Below are 17,132 nucleotides of genomic sequence, written 5' to 3'. Positions count from 1 at the left end.
CGATGCAATTCCCTATTTTGACTCGGACCATATGTTCCCGTGTTTTTTCAGGTGAACAATTGACTTGCCTTTGCATGTTTTTGCAACGAGTGCCACCAGTGGGGCAGGATACGCTAACCTTAAGCTTTTCGCAAACACCTGGTACCATCACTATTTAATAGTGATTCATTATCACGTATTCATGCTGTAGTCGGAAACGTAAATGAAAATGGTTTTGTCGCTATATTTATGTCAAGTTAAGCATGGTTCATATACCATTTATTTATAAAGTTAAACTATTATAAATACTAAATAATGTTCTGAAGTATTTGAAGCAATGGTTCGTGGCTGCGTATCCACCATGTTTCTCTTCACAGTGGCGTCTGTCTATAGATCCCCCTTCTTTCGAACTCGGGTTGTCAAGACAGTCCAGTTAGATATTCATGTATGCATACTTCTGCAATTTGTCAAAAGCATTGGATGGCGTTCAACAGCATCCAAAGCCCCAGATGTAATTATTTTAAGTTACGCTGGCAGTGATGTATAGATAGTACATTTGAATTTCTAAAACAGCATAGTTAAGCATGGAAGATTTAAGGAAGAAAAACAGCACCTGTCAGTCATATTGTGTACTTGCATATTCTAGTACCCAGCAACTGATGCTATAATTTCTAACCGGTTTTTGAAAAGGTTTATCAAAGGCCCAATATATGTTTCATGTCATGTCTCAACTTACATTGCAACTATTTGTAATTCTTTACCATTCAACGTCTCTTGGGTTTAACCAAAGTGGTAAAAGTTAGTGCCGGCATACTCCCGCATCAAGCTGACTTGCCTTGATTATAGTTAACCCCGACACCCCCCCACCCCTCCCTCACTACCTCACTACCTCACTCACTCACTCACTCACACAGCATGTGTGTAGGTATTAAACACAATCAAGACATGTTTAACTCTGAATGTGTTTAGGGTTGTTGTTCCTTAAGGCACATAAAAGGTTGATCGAAACACATAAAAGAGACCAATATTTCACTACACACCCAAAATACACATTTAGATTCTTAGCATGTCCAGATGAAAGTTACAAGGAACGTGGTTACGTTTGTGTTTAGGATCTCGGCCATATTTATGGTGTATATGCAGCACAATGTATTCCCGTGCATTTATGTACTGAAACATCGACCAGCGAGACGTATCATAAACATTATCTGAAATATGCTTTCGTTTTGGATGATTAAATGTACACAATGCCTTGCAAGATGCTAACCTGTAGGGCATTTCCACAAACTTTTTTTTTTTGCGTTTTGGTATTTTTACCAGCTATGGAATCTTTCAAATGTCTTCTTTCAACCTCGACCCATTTATTATTCACACATATGACTTACGTTAATTTCTACGCGAAGATAAAAGGGACGATTGAGATGCGGAAAGTTGAGAAGGTTACCGCGGCGAGGAACACTAATGGTTTAAATCTCATCACATGCTTGTACGTTACGCTATTTGTATATACTCCCTGAAGGAAGTACTTGTTTATCAGTGAAGTGTATATAGTGTCAAGAATGATATGTACTTTATAAACACTCTTCACCTTCACTGTTTATAGATGTAGATAAATAGGTGATGGAGAAAGGAATACCTGTCATAGATTCCAGCTACACAATATCCTGTTTGTGTTGTTTGAGGAAGAGTATGAAACACATATATCCAGCGCCGTCTTACTTCTAAACATGTTCAGGGGCACGGGTGGCCCAGTCGTCTAAGGCGCCGCGATTCGCTGTGCAGAGTTGCTTCCCTTGGACACGCCAGAAACCAGTGATAGTGGGTTCGAATTCCGGTTCGCCCCGATCATGTTTCTAGGTTTGTCAGCACCATACCCGTGCTCGTGGGTTTTACCGTAGTGGTAAACGTCTGAGACCTGCATCACTTCGGGCTTTCCTCCTACATTAAGCTGACACGCTGTGATATAACTGGAATACTGTTAAAAGCGGCGTTAAACCCAACTCACTCACTTACTCACTTTAAATATGTTTATACTCATGATCACCTCGTGATGTTCAAGACATAAAAACATACACCAGCCTTAATTAAGTTTATGATATTATCAATCGTGTTTGCCTATGAGTAATATGGTAGTCATATAAAGCTCTATTACTGCGTAAAAAGACCTAAATACCGAACCATTGTTTTCAATGTCAAACAGGATCAAATTGTGTTAGAGTACACAACTGAAATGTATACGGGGCTATTGTTATTATTAAGAGAGTCATACAGTTGGTAGGTATTTTTCTATTCTGTCATAGTTCTGGGATATTAAACGAGCTTCCCATTTCATAACAAGTTAATGTCCCGAGTGAAATCATCGCTTCTGTACGAGCTTTAGCGAGTGATGGGTTCACGTCAGAATTGTGTTAACAGAGCTGGTTAGTTTGACATATCATAACAAGGAGCTAACACACACCTTAGAATAACAAGCAAATTTAAGTCATGTTCGTGGTATTATCGCCGGTATAAGTCTTCATCACATGACGGATTGCATCGCTGAAGATCAGCAGCGACGACTGACAATAAAAGCGACAGGGCCCTTTCCATGGCCAGAGGAAATCTCAGCTGAAAGCACATTTTTTCCAGCATAATAATGAAAGTGATTCCCATTGCTGAGTTGTGTAGATCAGCCCTCCCACTTGACTGGGTGTCGCACATGATAAACATACTTTTGTTTGCTATCACAACATCATCAGAATCAGTACAAAAGCGACATAACTCTTTCCATAACTGGATCTCGGCATAAAGCAGAGTCGATTGTATGAGTTCGACTATATCATGAGCATGTGTTTATGAATAACTATTAAATAGTGATGATACCAGATGTTCGCGAAAAGGTTATCGTATCTTGCTCCACCGGTAGCACTCGTTACAAACACATGCAAAGGCAAGTCAATTGTTCACCTGATTAAACACGGAAACACATGGTACAAGTCAAAAAAGCATATTGCATCGGACATCATTTTTGTCATTGATACGTCAAATTTGAAAATGTTCTCCACATGTCCACTATGAAACTTGAAAGATTTACCGATTTACTTTACTGTTGTATGACGCTTTTTTAAATCTTGGTAGAAAGAGCATGTTCGATTATATCTCAAAAGCCACATCAAGGCTCACCTGCAACATTGTGAGCTGCTGGAATATTGCTCGACGTAAAGGGAAAGTTGACGATTGGAAAGTTGAAGTCATCCATCTTGTCATTCGGTCTTGTGGAGAGTGTTCTTTCACTCTGAATCGTTATGCAAAGATCTAAATATGAAACTGATGACACGGTCTCACTGGTGGCCTTTATTTCTAGTTCAGGTGGGTAAATCAGTGGAAGGGAATTGGGTATTTGATTATTGGTTATTGAACGATATCAGATCATCGATATAGCTGAAGCTTCGGTTAAACGTCTATGTTTTCATTTTGCCAATGCGAGCAGAAATTCTTATTCCGATGCATAAAGAAACAGATCAGCAATAAGGGGATCCACGGGTGTTACCCCCATATTCGCATGGTTATTATTCTAGGTGTGTTGGTGTGTTTTATGAAATTCATTAATTATAATATAGAGAAAAGTATATTTAAAACTTGATATTTTGAAGTGCGTGTTATTGCCATAGATGAGAATATGAGTGAGTGAGTGAGTGAGTGAGTTGGGTTTAACGCCGCTTTTAACAGTATTCCAGTTATATCACGGCGTGTCAGCTTAATGTGGGAGGAAAGCCCGAAGGGATGCAGGTCCCAGACGTTTACCACTACGGTGAAACCCACGAGCACGGGAATGGTGCTGACAAACCTAGAAACATAATCGGGGCGAACCGGAATTCGAACCCACAATCATAGGTTTCTGGTGTGCCCAAGGGACGCAACTCTGCACAGCGAATCGCGGCGCCTTAGACGACTGGGCCACCAGTGCCCCCTGATGAGAATATGAAACGCATTAACAAAACAACATTATTATCATTTTTTAAAAAGGTAATATAACCACTACACAGTGTTAATAAACTAAATAATGTAATTAATTCACTGGAAACGTACAGTCTTTAACAAATACATGTACGTAGGTGAGTTTGTGGACTTCATGGATGCTTTTAACTAAAGGATTAGGAATGGCAAGGTGACAACAACCCTGAACGAGTTGAAGAACATTTTTTGCATTACATATTTGGCCTTGAGAGAAGATCTGGTTGATGTATCCATGTATAAAGTACTGGTAAAGTGAATAAGTATAGTCAGAAAAATTCCGGCAATACAATAACACGCTTGAGGACACCAGAAATAGGCTCACACATGGTACTCATGTTGTGAATATTGTGTGACCCCACCTGTATGAATTCCGTGACAGAGTAAACGACTTTGGTGGCCGAGTGGTCCAAAGATCTGCAATTTACTGAGCAGAGTTACGCCCCTTAGCTGACAGGATGCTCGGATTCTGTGATTAGTTCTACAGTTGACTTGCATCATCCCAGATGGAGCCTTCACTATCAAACTATGGTTTGTTGGGTCCATATCTGAGCTCTTTTGGTGTAGCCTGGACTAGAGCTTGTTCCATTATAATATACATAATAACAGGTAAATATTATCTCATTTTACCTTAAACAGGCAAACAAACAAAATGAAAGTTATATAGGCTGAACATTGTTAAAACAAACAAAGGTTTCTAGAGGTTTTTATGCATTCAGAACAAACCAGTGATAAGGAAAAAATATATCTCGGATTTCTTTTACGTTTTTGTTTTCAATTTTGTGAAACATAGTCAAGGAATTGCTTTCACAAATAGCATGCATGTGATACCTCCTGATGAAGTTAATAAATAATAATAGAGTTGGAATTGTACACCGGAGTCAGAAATGTCGAATGGTTATGGTTACATTATTGACTTGCCTTTGCATGTGTTTGTGAAGGGTGCCACTGGTGGGGAAGGATACGCTCACCCTTCACCTGGTATCATCATATAAAATTTTGAAAGTGATACATAAACACATGCTTATGACATGGTAAGAATAGATTCTGCTCTTAGCATGAATGTTTTTATGGACAAAGTTTTCTCGCTTTTATTTATTGGTAGTTCCATATTTACTTTCAGTCATTCTGCCTGGTCCCGACTGCAACCAGGATATCAACGATATAGAAGGCGCGGAAGTCGTGGGCAAGGGGACCACGGCCTACATGGACAGGTGTGAGGTCAATCTGTCCACGGGTAGCCATGACCACTGGATGTTCCATGCCTCCGACATGTCATTGATGAGTTGTCTGGTCTCCGTGAAGCTGTATGACAGGAGGAGCGCATCGTCACATCCCTTGGTGAGTGGCATAATACTGACTGTGATCTTTCCATGCATCCATCCATAATAATAAGAATAATAATAACTACAGATTTATAAAGCGCTGGTATCCAGTTCGAAGAACTGCTCAAAAGCGCTTCATTTGAGTCTACACAAAAAAGAGACATTACACAGCTAGGAAAACACAAAGCCTCAATACTCCAAGAAAGATTTGGTGAAAAGATGGAGACTTGGGCACCAGACCGAGGAGCGATGTACATCTTTAACTGCCCAGTTATCTAGCTATCTAAAATTGTTCCTGTCTACTACATCACGTATGGAAATCTCAGAATAACCGGTTCACTCACAAATAAGCCCCATTAGTCACCGGGCAATAGTTAGACAGTCTGGACTTAGATTGGCTTCGAAAAGTAGGTCGACCAGAGAATCAACCACTCCTGTAAAGTGAACGACACGATAAACTATACATTCACTAGTCGCGTACAGGGTTTAATCTTGGAGAAAAAAGGTATTTACCGTATATTTACCTTAATGTAGATTGATCGGATCAGGTTGGTGGATTATGTGGTATTAATCAGTCGCATTGATAAAGTACAACATACATCTATGAAGTAAAGTACTGTTAAGGCAAACAAGTTTCCGAAATTCCCTCCTTGTGACTAAGTGTTTAGAAATGGTTTTGCTGAATTAAAAGAGATCCAACCACGACATACAAGCGTTAATGTGTCCTGTCTAGTATGGGGCAAACACAGTGTTAAATTGATCTTGTTTTTTACAATGCTATAAAATCACAACAGCCACGGAAAGACCAGAGCAGTTGGAAAGTAGTTTGTCCATTGAAAGCGGAATGTTTGTTTGATGATAATCTCAGGGAAACTCGGTGTCTGGGGTGAAACAGATGTTAACAATCTGCTGTCAGTGTTCTGATACAAGTCAGGTCAATCTGCTGTCAGTGTAGTGATACAAGTCTGGTCAATCTGCTGTCAGTGTACTGATACAAGTCAGGTCAATCTGCTGTCAGTGTGCTGATACAAGTCAGGTCAATCTGTTGTCAGTGTACTGATACAAGTCAGGTCCATCTGCTGTCAGTGTACTGTTACAAGTCAAGCCAAGTCCAAGTTTATGTATAGGCCTCAGGCCAGATACAGGTGGTAAAACAGTATACATCCAAGGGCACAATGCACGGGTCAACATTTCAGATGAAACAAGACTAGAGACTTGCCCCCCCCCCCCCCCCCCCCCCACACACACACACACACACACCTTCCCCACTAGTTGCCTAAGTGTATATATGTTACAGGAAACAAGTATAATCAGTGATTAGGTCTAATAACTGGAAATTTCAGTGATTATGTCTAATAACTGATTCACTCGGTGGTTATGTCTAATAACTGAAATCTTCAGTAATTAGGCATAATCACCGAAATGAACCAAGGGATTTTATACTTGTTTACTGAAAGCATAACCCTGCCTTTTTATAATAACTTGTGAGAAGGCTGTCCTGTCCTAAGCCAATCTCCTGTAAACAAACGGAAAGCCTCGACATCCCCAAAGCCAAGGTTCTGTAGAGAGGGCGAACTGTGACATTAAAGACATTCTAGTTGCTTGGCTTGGAGACAATGACACCAGTGATTGGACTTTAGGACTTAAGTTCGTCCAGTTTCAATACCGATTTCAATACCAATCGAACACTCTCTTTGCGTCAAGCGGTTCAACTTGACCCAGTCTGTGGTGGTCAAGGCTTTGTAAGGTGGAATTGTGTCAGACAATCGCTGCAAATGTTTTAAGGCCAAGATGCAATGTAATTCTAGATGTCATTCAAGTCTTTCATGTGCAAACAAACATTCCTGAGTGTCCATCTGACTGCTATTTGTCATACCATTCACGTCATACCATTTTATGAAATAAAAGATTGAACTGTTTAAGCTTATTTCTGTGATTTTTGTGTAAGGTATCTGGTTACAGGAGGTTGTATTTACTTTGATAGCTAATCTAATTTCAAAACTAGCACACATTATAAAAACAAGGCAGGGATATGCTTTAAGTAAACAAGTATAAAATCCCTTGGTTCATTTCAGTGATTATGTCTAATTACTGAAGATTTCAGTAATTAGACATAACCACCGAGTGAATCAGTTATTAGACATAATCACTGAAATTTTCAGTCATTAGACTTAATCACTGATTATACTTGTTTCCTGTAACATATACATGTATACTTACAAATACTTTCATATCTTCATCATAATGCATTCTTTCTTTCATTCATAATGTGACTTTGCCAATCGAAGAATGACATTTCTGCGACAGTCTTGCATTAACTGGACAAATGTGAAATCACTTGGGTGTACATATGAGTGATTTGGCAAATACAGCCGTACTAACTCCATATATTTTGGACACATCGTATTCGTCCTCTATATCAGTTTCACAAAATGAACATGGACGCTGTTCCAGCTGTAACTTGGGTTTAACCCATCTCCTCCTTTCAATCATGAACATATATGAACTGAGCCTAAAACATGTTCCAGACACACGGTATTTTACATCAATGCTATTCAGATACATTTCAAAACATAAGGAATCCTTCATTGATAGGTAAGGTCTGGTTTCGCTGAGACTTCATAATTGGTTTTCCCACATATATATATCATGAACACGCTGCTTTAATACAGCGATGAGTCCTAAACGCCAACCACTGTCAACTTGCACACGTTGACGCTTGGCTCAGACTAGGCTGTCAATGGCCCTAGATTCGGAAGGCATATCCGTCGGGCTGCTTGTATTGTGGTGGGTGATACAAGCCATGCAATCATTGCTAACGCCTTCAATTCTGTTGGTAATTAGTGTCCTGTATTAGGCTTATCACCGGGCATGATATGTGTGACAGAAGAAGGGTACACCAATGTCAGGAATGGACTGCTGGCCATATGCCAATGCGTCGCTGTATCAGGGAGTTCACAGTGGACGAAACTGTTGTTTAACAGTACGTGATTAACGTCACACTAACGACAGGGAGTGGTGAGGTTAATTACAAATGACAGTGTATGTCAATAATACAAGTCAGGTGATCGATAGAGGATAGTGACGGTACTTTGACGGGATATAAACTGTTTTTACAACTGTCCCTTTGGTATTCAATATAAGGGCAGTGTCACAAGTGCATTCTCTGTTTTAGACTGCAGCCAAAATGCTCCATGTCAATATTTCGACCCGTGGGGATCCGGGGTAGAATAGGTATTAAGCAATTCCATGCTTGCCGTAAGACTAACGGGATCGTTTGGTCAGGCTCCCTAACTGTTGCGTAGATCGATGTTCATGATGTCAATCACTGGATTGTCTTGTCCAGACTCAAGTATTTACAGACCGCCGTCATATAGCTGCAGTGTAACTGAGTGCGGCGTTAAACAACGAAAAAACATATAATATAAATATATTTATATTTGTAAATATAAAAAAAAATCTGATAAGTAAATCATTAATCACTTTCAGTTTAAGTGTAATTGGTTATATATGACATATACATGTATATCCACAACAATTTATGCAAGGAATGCAACTAACTAAGGAGAATCCAGTAAGGGAGTATATTACTTATACTTGACGGAATGGGTAAGGAGTGTATTATTTATATTATTGACTCATCATTATGGCTTCAGTAAAGATTTCAAAAGGTTTTATGATCTACGTGTTGAGGACATTTACAAATTTGTCGCATCAGTGACAAAAATGATGTCCGATGCAATTCCCTATTTTGACTTATATATACGATATATTCACGTGTTCTTTAGGTGAACACTTGACTTGCCTTTGCGTGTGTTTGTGACGGGTGCAACTGGTGGGGCAGGATGTGCTAACCTTACGCTTTTCGCGAACAACTGGTATCATGACTAGTTGATGGTGATATAGTCGGAATTGTATAATCGACTCTACTTTGTGCAGAGATTTCTATTGGATATCTGTAAAGGGTTTTGTCGCTTTGATTAATTATCATTATCATGACTGTCGCGAACACCTGGTGTCATTACTGTTTTTTAGTGATCGATTCATGTAATTTTTACCGCTCGTTTGCCTTTCACTCTTAATGGAATCTGTTTCGGAGACTTGTAATTCTCTCTTGTTTTCTTCATTATTATTATTTACAGATTAAAATAAAAAATGCAGCAAAGAGGGTTTGGGTGATCCTGGCACGGTTAGGCTCATCATCAGCTCAAGGCCCTTGCCCCCTCTACACGCAGTCCAGAAAGCGAATGTCACTTCTCCCAGGGAGCGCTACCTGGTCAAACCCACCCAGAACATTTCGGATAATGTGAAGACTCCCCAACACTGAAGCCCTCTGCACTACCCAGATTGTCGTCAGGACTGTATTCCTGGTAGCAAACACGGGCACTCTCCCAATGTCAGTCAACAGATTGGGATGTACCAAACCTATGGCACCGAGAACAATGGGGAGTCGGCCAACTTGGTATTTACAAGCGAGGTCCGCATATTTGCCGTGCTTGTCCTGACTCTTGTCAATTACATTAGGGTCAAAAGGGAGAGATAATTCAATGATATATCTAATTTTATTGGATTTATGAAAAAGGACAAGATCAGGTTTGTTGGTCTGGATACGTCTGAGGCTGTATACGGGCCTATTCCAAAGAATTTTGTATTTATCATTTTCCATGACGCCCTGAACGTATTCTGGGTCGTACCATGGATGGACCCCTGTGTCAATACCACAAGCATGGCGAAGACGGTAATATAATGATCGAGCCACTCCATCATGTTGCTTTAGATATCCACTGCCAGCCGACTTCATCCAAGCGAAGGACTCCCCGGGTTGCTGATCTTTTCAACACACTTCACATAAACTCGATGCAGCGGTCGTTCAGATTGCCTCTCCCTGAAAAAAATATTCTGGGCCGATTTGATATGGCACTTCCCTTGGTTGACACACGTATCTGTACCATCCAGCAGTACAGAACTAACGACAAATTAACATTGTCATTAAGATTATGTCCCACCTCCTGTGCCCCCGTGGAATGCCTTGTTTGTATCATGAGTCTTGACATGCTTCACAAGAGGATCATCAGACAAATAGATGTGTGCAAAAGTATATTGTTTCATGCTGTGATCTTGGGGATGTCTTCCGATGGCACTATCCCCTGCAGCAATGTTTCAGTCCACGGTTCCTTCATCAAATCCAGTACGCTGTGAAGCTATGTAATTGTGGTCTCCTTCTATTCATCTGTAAAATGACCTACTCGTTTGAGCCAAAATCAATTTAAAGTGTATCTCACGGGCGAGCCAGCTATCATGGCACTCTTGGGGGGATTTCATAAAACATTCATCTTGCATGAATTCACAGTAACAGACAAAACACAGAATGTCTTGCCGCTCCTTGAAACTTAGGCCAAACGGGAGCGAATATATTTCACGTACATGATAGCCCATTGATTTTGTTATTATGCTTTCACATTACGTAGATTACCGTATTTAATTGCAGCTCAGGATATGCATCACAGTCGTACATCTGGTGGAATAAGAATATCTTCCGCGGAGTTCGTATAAATCTATTGTTTCAGTCTACAAAAATTGCACTTGTGTCCCAAGCACAGTCTGGGTTTCTGTACTAAAAGGGTGGCTTTACTATTCTGTGTGGTGCTCATTTTCAGCTTTTATGTACACTGTCTCCATGTGTAACCATGACCATTATTTACTTAACAACAAAGTTCATTGACAAGCAAAGTGGTATTTGAACCATTTAGATACTTAGTTTCTTATTTGATCAGCAACTGATCAAATTTGGATTTGTTTGACAGTTGTTTTCCCTGGTCCATAACTTAATCCCTGCCACAACCCTTACTCCTGTTTACATGGACTAAGCCTGTGACCAGGTATATCTAATTAGAAGCGACAAAACCCTTTCCCTATTCATATGTGTCAGAAGCAGAGTCGACTGTACGATTCCGACTATATCATGAACATGCGTTTATGGATCACTATCAGCTAGCGATGACACCAGGTGTTCGTGAAAAGGTGAGCGTATCCTGCCCCACCGGGGGCACCCTTCACAAACACATGCAAAGGCAAGTCAATTGTTCACCTAACAACACACGGGAACATATGGCACAAGTCAAAATATGGAATTGCTGTCATCATATTGTCAACATCATAGTTGTCACTGATACTTCAAATTTGGAATGTCCTCCACATGTCTGTCATAACACTTTTGTCGTGATTCGTGGACAGTTATATTCCAAAACTCAACCTGCCTTGTTCCGTATGACACCTGCATGAGGTTGTCCTGGCGATGTTGTGAAACAGTCAACTTATATTTGAATTCAGTACGAAAACCCACATATGATGCAGCAGATTGTTGTAAATATTAAAAGCAAAAAAAACCATAAAACATAAAACTAGAGAAATAGTCCCACTTCATGTTGTTGCCCTGATGGGAAATCAAACACTCTTGTTCTCAAGATTAGAACGATAAACGGTTGTGCATGAAATTGGTGTGGGCAACAGTATCAAATCACGTAGGCATGTAATCAATGTTTAATGTCCAAATGTATCGTAGGAAATGCCATGAACCGATTCCCATTTAAAGAACGTTGGGTTAATGCTCTGACGCCATGACTGAGAATTAAGAACACCAAAGAATCTATTTTGGTTTTCAATATAAATAGGCAAGATAATTATCATTAATTATTACACACGGGTTCAATATGGACAGCAATTAGTGGCCCCAGTGTACAGAGGCAAACTGATTAGAAAGGGCATAAGACCCCATTCCCTGCCTCATTTACACATTAACGGTAAATGTTTTAATATTGGTGACAAGATAGCGTCCATGAGCCTACATGATCCTATGAAACTGTCGCTTTAATACATGTATAATGTGTATATTCCATGATAGCTTCGCCCTGACAATACCTTGTTGCAATACCTGTGAATGTATACTAGTATTACATATTATATTTATGTTTTTTTTCAGTTTCACTTCCGGTGCGCTAGTCCTGACCCTGGCATTGTGAGGATGAACACATCCTTCGTGAGGCTGGTCCTCAAACACAATAACAGAACAAACTTCCATTTCAAGATAACATTCACAGCTCGGAAGCCCGGTAGGTTTTGACGTCACCTGTTATCACAAACACTTCATCATCTGCCAAACAAACATATAAACGCGGGTCTCAAGGACGAATCGATACAATATTTGTAAATGAAATCCGTTGTGGCATGATTACCTTGCCGCGGATTACATCCTGTTTCGGCAAATTGGGCAATTATCTAAATGCTGCCTACAGTCATAGAAAGGGTCAGACTTATAACCCCCAAAGCATATTTTCATGGCTATTTATATAGCTTTATTCTTTTGAAGGGTCGTAATTATTTAAAATCGTGATTCACTTTAATCTTTCCAAGGTTTTTATTAAGCTGTTGACGTCTTGCTTTACTGGACATGTTCACATCCCCCACAATTGTGGTGCCAATGATAAGGAGATCTACACTGGCTAGGTGCCCGCTCTGCAAGTAATTGCAGTACTTGCGTGTCCGTTTGATATTTGCACTTAGAATCTGTTCCACCTGAGATGGTAATGATTAAAGCAATGCATTTGTCAAACTCCATCTTCTCCTTCCACTCCACCTAACAGGTCTTAAGTTAATTGCTGACTGATTTCAAACATATTTTTTTCAGCTCATAAATGTGATGACTTTTTGTGCCAGAACAAGTATTGCATATCAAAGGATTTACTATGTGATGGGACAAATAATTGTTTTGATCGCTCGGATGAGTCAGAGAATTCAACTGCTTATTGTATAAGTAAGTATGCTGATTGAGTTTGTGTCATGATATTGATCTCTGCTCTGTAAATAGTTCATCAGTCTGTGTATCCATCTTTCTAATAATGCATATCTTTGTCTGTGATCTAACCGGGGGGTTTCAAGATGCGAGGATTTAGAATATGAATTGCAGTCATGGTACAGAATGAGAAATAATCATCTCTTCCTGAAACCGAAACCGACCTTTAGTCTTTCTCAATTTATCGGAACAACTGTAGGGCCATGGAAAATTCAAAGACAAGTTCAGATGTAAACACTTCCTACGTATACTATTTACTTTACTAAGTAATATGCTAGTATTGCACAGGTTTTAAGGACTTCCAATTGGATTACTTTTCAGAATACGATCCCTTTCCGGGTGAAAACTTTGCAGTACTCATATCAGTTGTTGGGGGCAGTATTGTCATGGGTATCATTGCCTTTTGTTGTCGAATGCTGAGGCGGCGGAGACAGCAACACTATCTGGAGGAAGATATGGATGATTTTGCAAATGGACCTTATGTAAAAAAATATGGTGAGAACCTACGATTCGTATATAAATGTAACAGTATACATGAAGTTGATCTCATATGCTTTGATGTCAAATTTGAAGCAATATTTCAGTTAAAGTCTGATATGTCAGTAGTCCTCGATCCGTGATCAAGTACAACATTGACTATTCCATGATGAATCATGAAACATAAGATTGTTACGATATTGATTCGGTGAAGTTGGATAAAAGAAATGATCAGTGATTGGTAAATTAAAACAAATGAGGTATCTGTAATAGTTTTATTTGTGTTCATTGTTATGTAGTTTAATTGTTAAATACCGTAGCGTATATGCACATCTCTATATGACACAGTGTGTTACTTTTCTAGAGCTCTTATTTCCTGTAAATATGTTTTGTTACATTTTCGCAGAAAACACCTCATTCTTGACTATGTGTTTTTGCAAGTAGTTCTTTTTCCTTCTCCTAAAATACTTTGTTAGTCATTTTCCTTGACAATGCACACTATTCTCACTTCCTAAAACACAAGTTCCTATCCCACTACTTCTTGCATACAGCCTCATCACTGTCATCCCACGCACTTTCTCAACACGTGTGTTTCTCTCACACAAACCATCGAAAACAACCACAGAATGCCTCTGATCCCCAGACTATTTCTTTGGAACACTTTAGAAAACCCTTTTATCATCTGATAAACAGTCTTCACTTTATACTCTGATTATAGAATGGACCTTTATACTTCTGGAACTATTGTGTGGGGGACTCTCTATAGGCATTGGATTGTTCTCTCACGAACAACAAATTACCACATCACAATATAATATCGTGCAGTATATGTCCACTCGTACGAGGGGTGGCTACAAAGATCTGAGGCAGCATATTTCTGAATATTTGTGCATGCATCAAATAGTCTCGGTATTCTCTGTTGATGAAAAGTGTGTAACTGCACTGTTATCAAAGATCTCCATCTGAAAGGGCTAACTTCAACAGCCATCCATGCACACATGGTGTGAACTTTAAGGGATGCTGATTCTTCCTTTGCCACCGTTAAGTGGCGGAGATAAAGACGGGAACAGAGAGCTTTGAAAATAATCCAAGATCAGGAATACTTCAACTGCCACAGCTAATGAAAATGCTGAAAAAATCCATGATGTGGTTATGGAGGATCGAGGAATAACCACACGCCACATAGCCAAAACGGTAGGCATCTCCGATGAGAGAGTTGAGAACATTCTGGGGAAGGAACTGGGCAAGACAAAGGTTTCTGCACACTGGGTTCCAAGGCTTCTGACCCCTGATCAGAAACACTCCAGGTTCATCTTCGTTCATGATTTGCGTCGTTTGGAAGCAGACCCTGCAGATGTGGATGCGCGATTTGTGACACACGGATGGGTCTTGAGTTCGCCACACCAGCAAGAGAACAGACAACAGTCAAAGTAGTGGAAACATCTAAAGTCTCCCCCTCTGTGCCTAGTGGTTAAACTGTTCGGTCGTCACGAGGGTTCGATTCCTCACATGGGTACAATGTGTGAAGCCCATTTGTGTCGTCCCCCGCCGTGATATAGCTGGAGTTTTGCGAGGAGAAGTAAAACCATACTCACTCAATCTTTCACTCTTTTCCTTCAAAGCAGGCAAAGTCTGTTCAATCAGCTAGGAAGGTGGCGGCTTCGGTTTTCAAAGGAATCCTTCTGATGGACTACCGCCAAAAAGGTCAGACCTTTAATGGCTGATTTTATGCAAATCTGCGTGACAATATCGAAGCTAAACGCGCGTACACATCTCACGAAATGAGTGTTGTTCCACCAGGACAATACCCATGTGCACACATCTGTTGTCGCAATAGTTGCAATGAATGACTGTAGCTTTGAACTCATAAAAGATCCTCCGCACAGTCAGATCACAGCCTCTTCCCAAACGTTAAGAAAAATATGTCCGGCGAGAATTATGCAAATGTCGTCATATTTCCTCTTGGGGACTTTTTACACCACCAGGGGGAGGTCTTCTACACAAGCGGGATCCAGACACTCCGTTGTCGTTGGTAGAAGCGTGTGGACGTCGAAGGGGATTATGTTGACAACTAATTGGCAACCAACTCGACCAACGCCGTCCGTCACACTTAAACTCAGAACTTTCCAGCCACCCCTCATATTCATATCGACCCTTTGGAGGTACACTGTCATTTTCTTACACACCGAGTGCTGCAATCTCCTGTTACCTTGATTCGTAAATAGCCATGATTCTTCTCCAAAATTCCAATGTGTTTCTACCTTCTCCAAAACTACCGCCTTCTGCACATCTACCTTCGCTCCAGCAATGCCCTATATATAAACGTTCTACCTTCTCCAAAACTACCGCCTTTTATATATCAACCTTCACATTAGCAATGCCCAATAGATAAAGATTATATCTGCTTCCAAAATACCACCTGCTACATATCTGCCTTCGCTTCAGCAATGCCCAATATATAGAAATTATATGTGTTCCCAAAATACCAAATTTTGCACATCTTTACTCGCTTCAGCAATGTCCAATAGATAAAATATATATCTGCTTCCCAAATGCCACCTACTGCATATCTACCTTTGCTTCAGCAATGTCCTACAGGCAACAGTGCTGGTTTGCTAACGACTAACCTCTACCCACCTTCCGCTTCAGCAATTCGTAACAGGTCAAGGTCCTCCCGACCGTATGGTCAAGCATAGCCCATCAGCAATGAGCTGTTGATAACTGTCTTCCCTCAATAACAGGAGCTGTCTGTTTGCTTCACTATTACCGTTCACATATCCCGTTCACTATTACCGCCCAAACACCGTCTCTACTTCACTCATACCCTAAAGGTAGTAGTGTTACCCATCCCTGAAAGCACTGTTAACAATCTTGACCTCTTGTCTGGCCATACACCTCTTCTCTCTCTCTCTCTCTCTCTCTGAATAGTAATCGCCGCTAATACTCCTGATGACAATAGTTGCTGCAACTACAACCTGAACGTATATTTCAGCGTATATGTATGCTGTTATACGACCTCAGCAACGTACACGGAGGAATCAACATCGATCTCGGTCCAAACTGAGACACGTTGACCATTCTGGTGAGAGCAGACCATTGATAATGCAGACTTGCCTTCGTGTATAATATTCAAACAGACTGAGATACAAATTACCGTCTTTATCATCAAATTATGACTATGATATATAATAACAAAATTAGGCGTATAGTGTCTAGAATGAAAGAAAAACACACAAAACCTGGAGTCAGTGTAATATAATTTATTCTGTATATACGATTATATGCATTCACAAATAGGAACTATCACATTCACAACAACCAATATATAAAACATTCATAATATACATAGTTTTATCTGATAGCGTTTTTGTTACTTTTCTTTTTCTTTTGATACATATCTCATAAACTTTAACATCGAAAATATTACCGATGTATCTCTTCAACATTAAAATGCATGGCCTCTGAATCAGACGATGCCTACCTGTTGTCCGCTATGTTTGCAAGATATG

The 17,132-nt window shown here is 40.0% G+C and overlaps 1 protein-coding gene across 3 annotated transcripts in view; it reads left to right on the top strand.

Moving 5' to 3' along the window:
* The window catches only part of LOC139454559 (protein wech-like), a 56,723-nt gene that overhangs the window by 15,505 nt on the left and 24,086 nt on the right, over window positions 1-17,132 (top strand). The window contains exons 2-6 of one of the 3 annotated variants that reach the window (XM_071236349.1): window positions 5,096-5,313; window positions 12,277-12,406; window positions 12,982-13,107; window positions 13,468-13,641; window positions 16,616-16,705. In XM_071236349.1, coding sequence (XP_071092450.1) covers window positions 5,096-5,313; window positions 12,277-12,406; window positions 12,982-13,107; window positions 13,468-13,641; window positions 16,616-16,705 — 738 coding nt within the window. Of the gene's footprint in view, window positions 1-5,095; window positions 5,314-12,276; window positions 12,407-12,981; window positions 13,108-13,467; window positions 13,642-16,615; window positions 16,706-17,132 lie in introns of those variants that run through there. The other 2 variants (XM_071236350.1, XM_071236348.1) reach the window with 2 other exon arrangements.

Source organism: Haliotis cracherodii, unplaced genomic scaffold (assembly GCF_022045235.1).
Source record: "Haliotis cracherodii isolate W230 unplaced genomic scaffold, xgHalCrac1.p SCAF_10, whole genome shotgun sequence".
Lineage (NCBI taxonomy): Eukaryota > Metazoa > Mollusca > Gastropoda > Lepetellida > Haliotidae > Haliotis > Haliotis cracherodii.
This window is presented reverse-complemented; position numbering and strand designations above follow the sequence as displayed.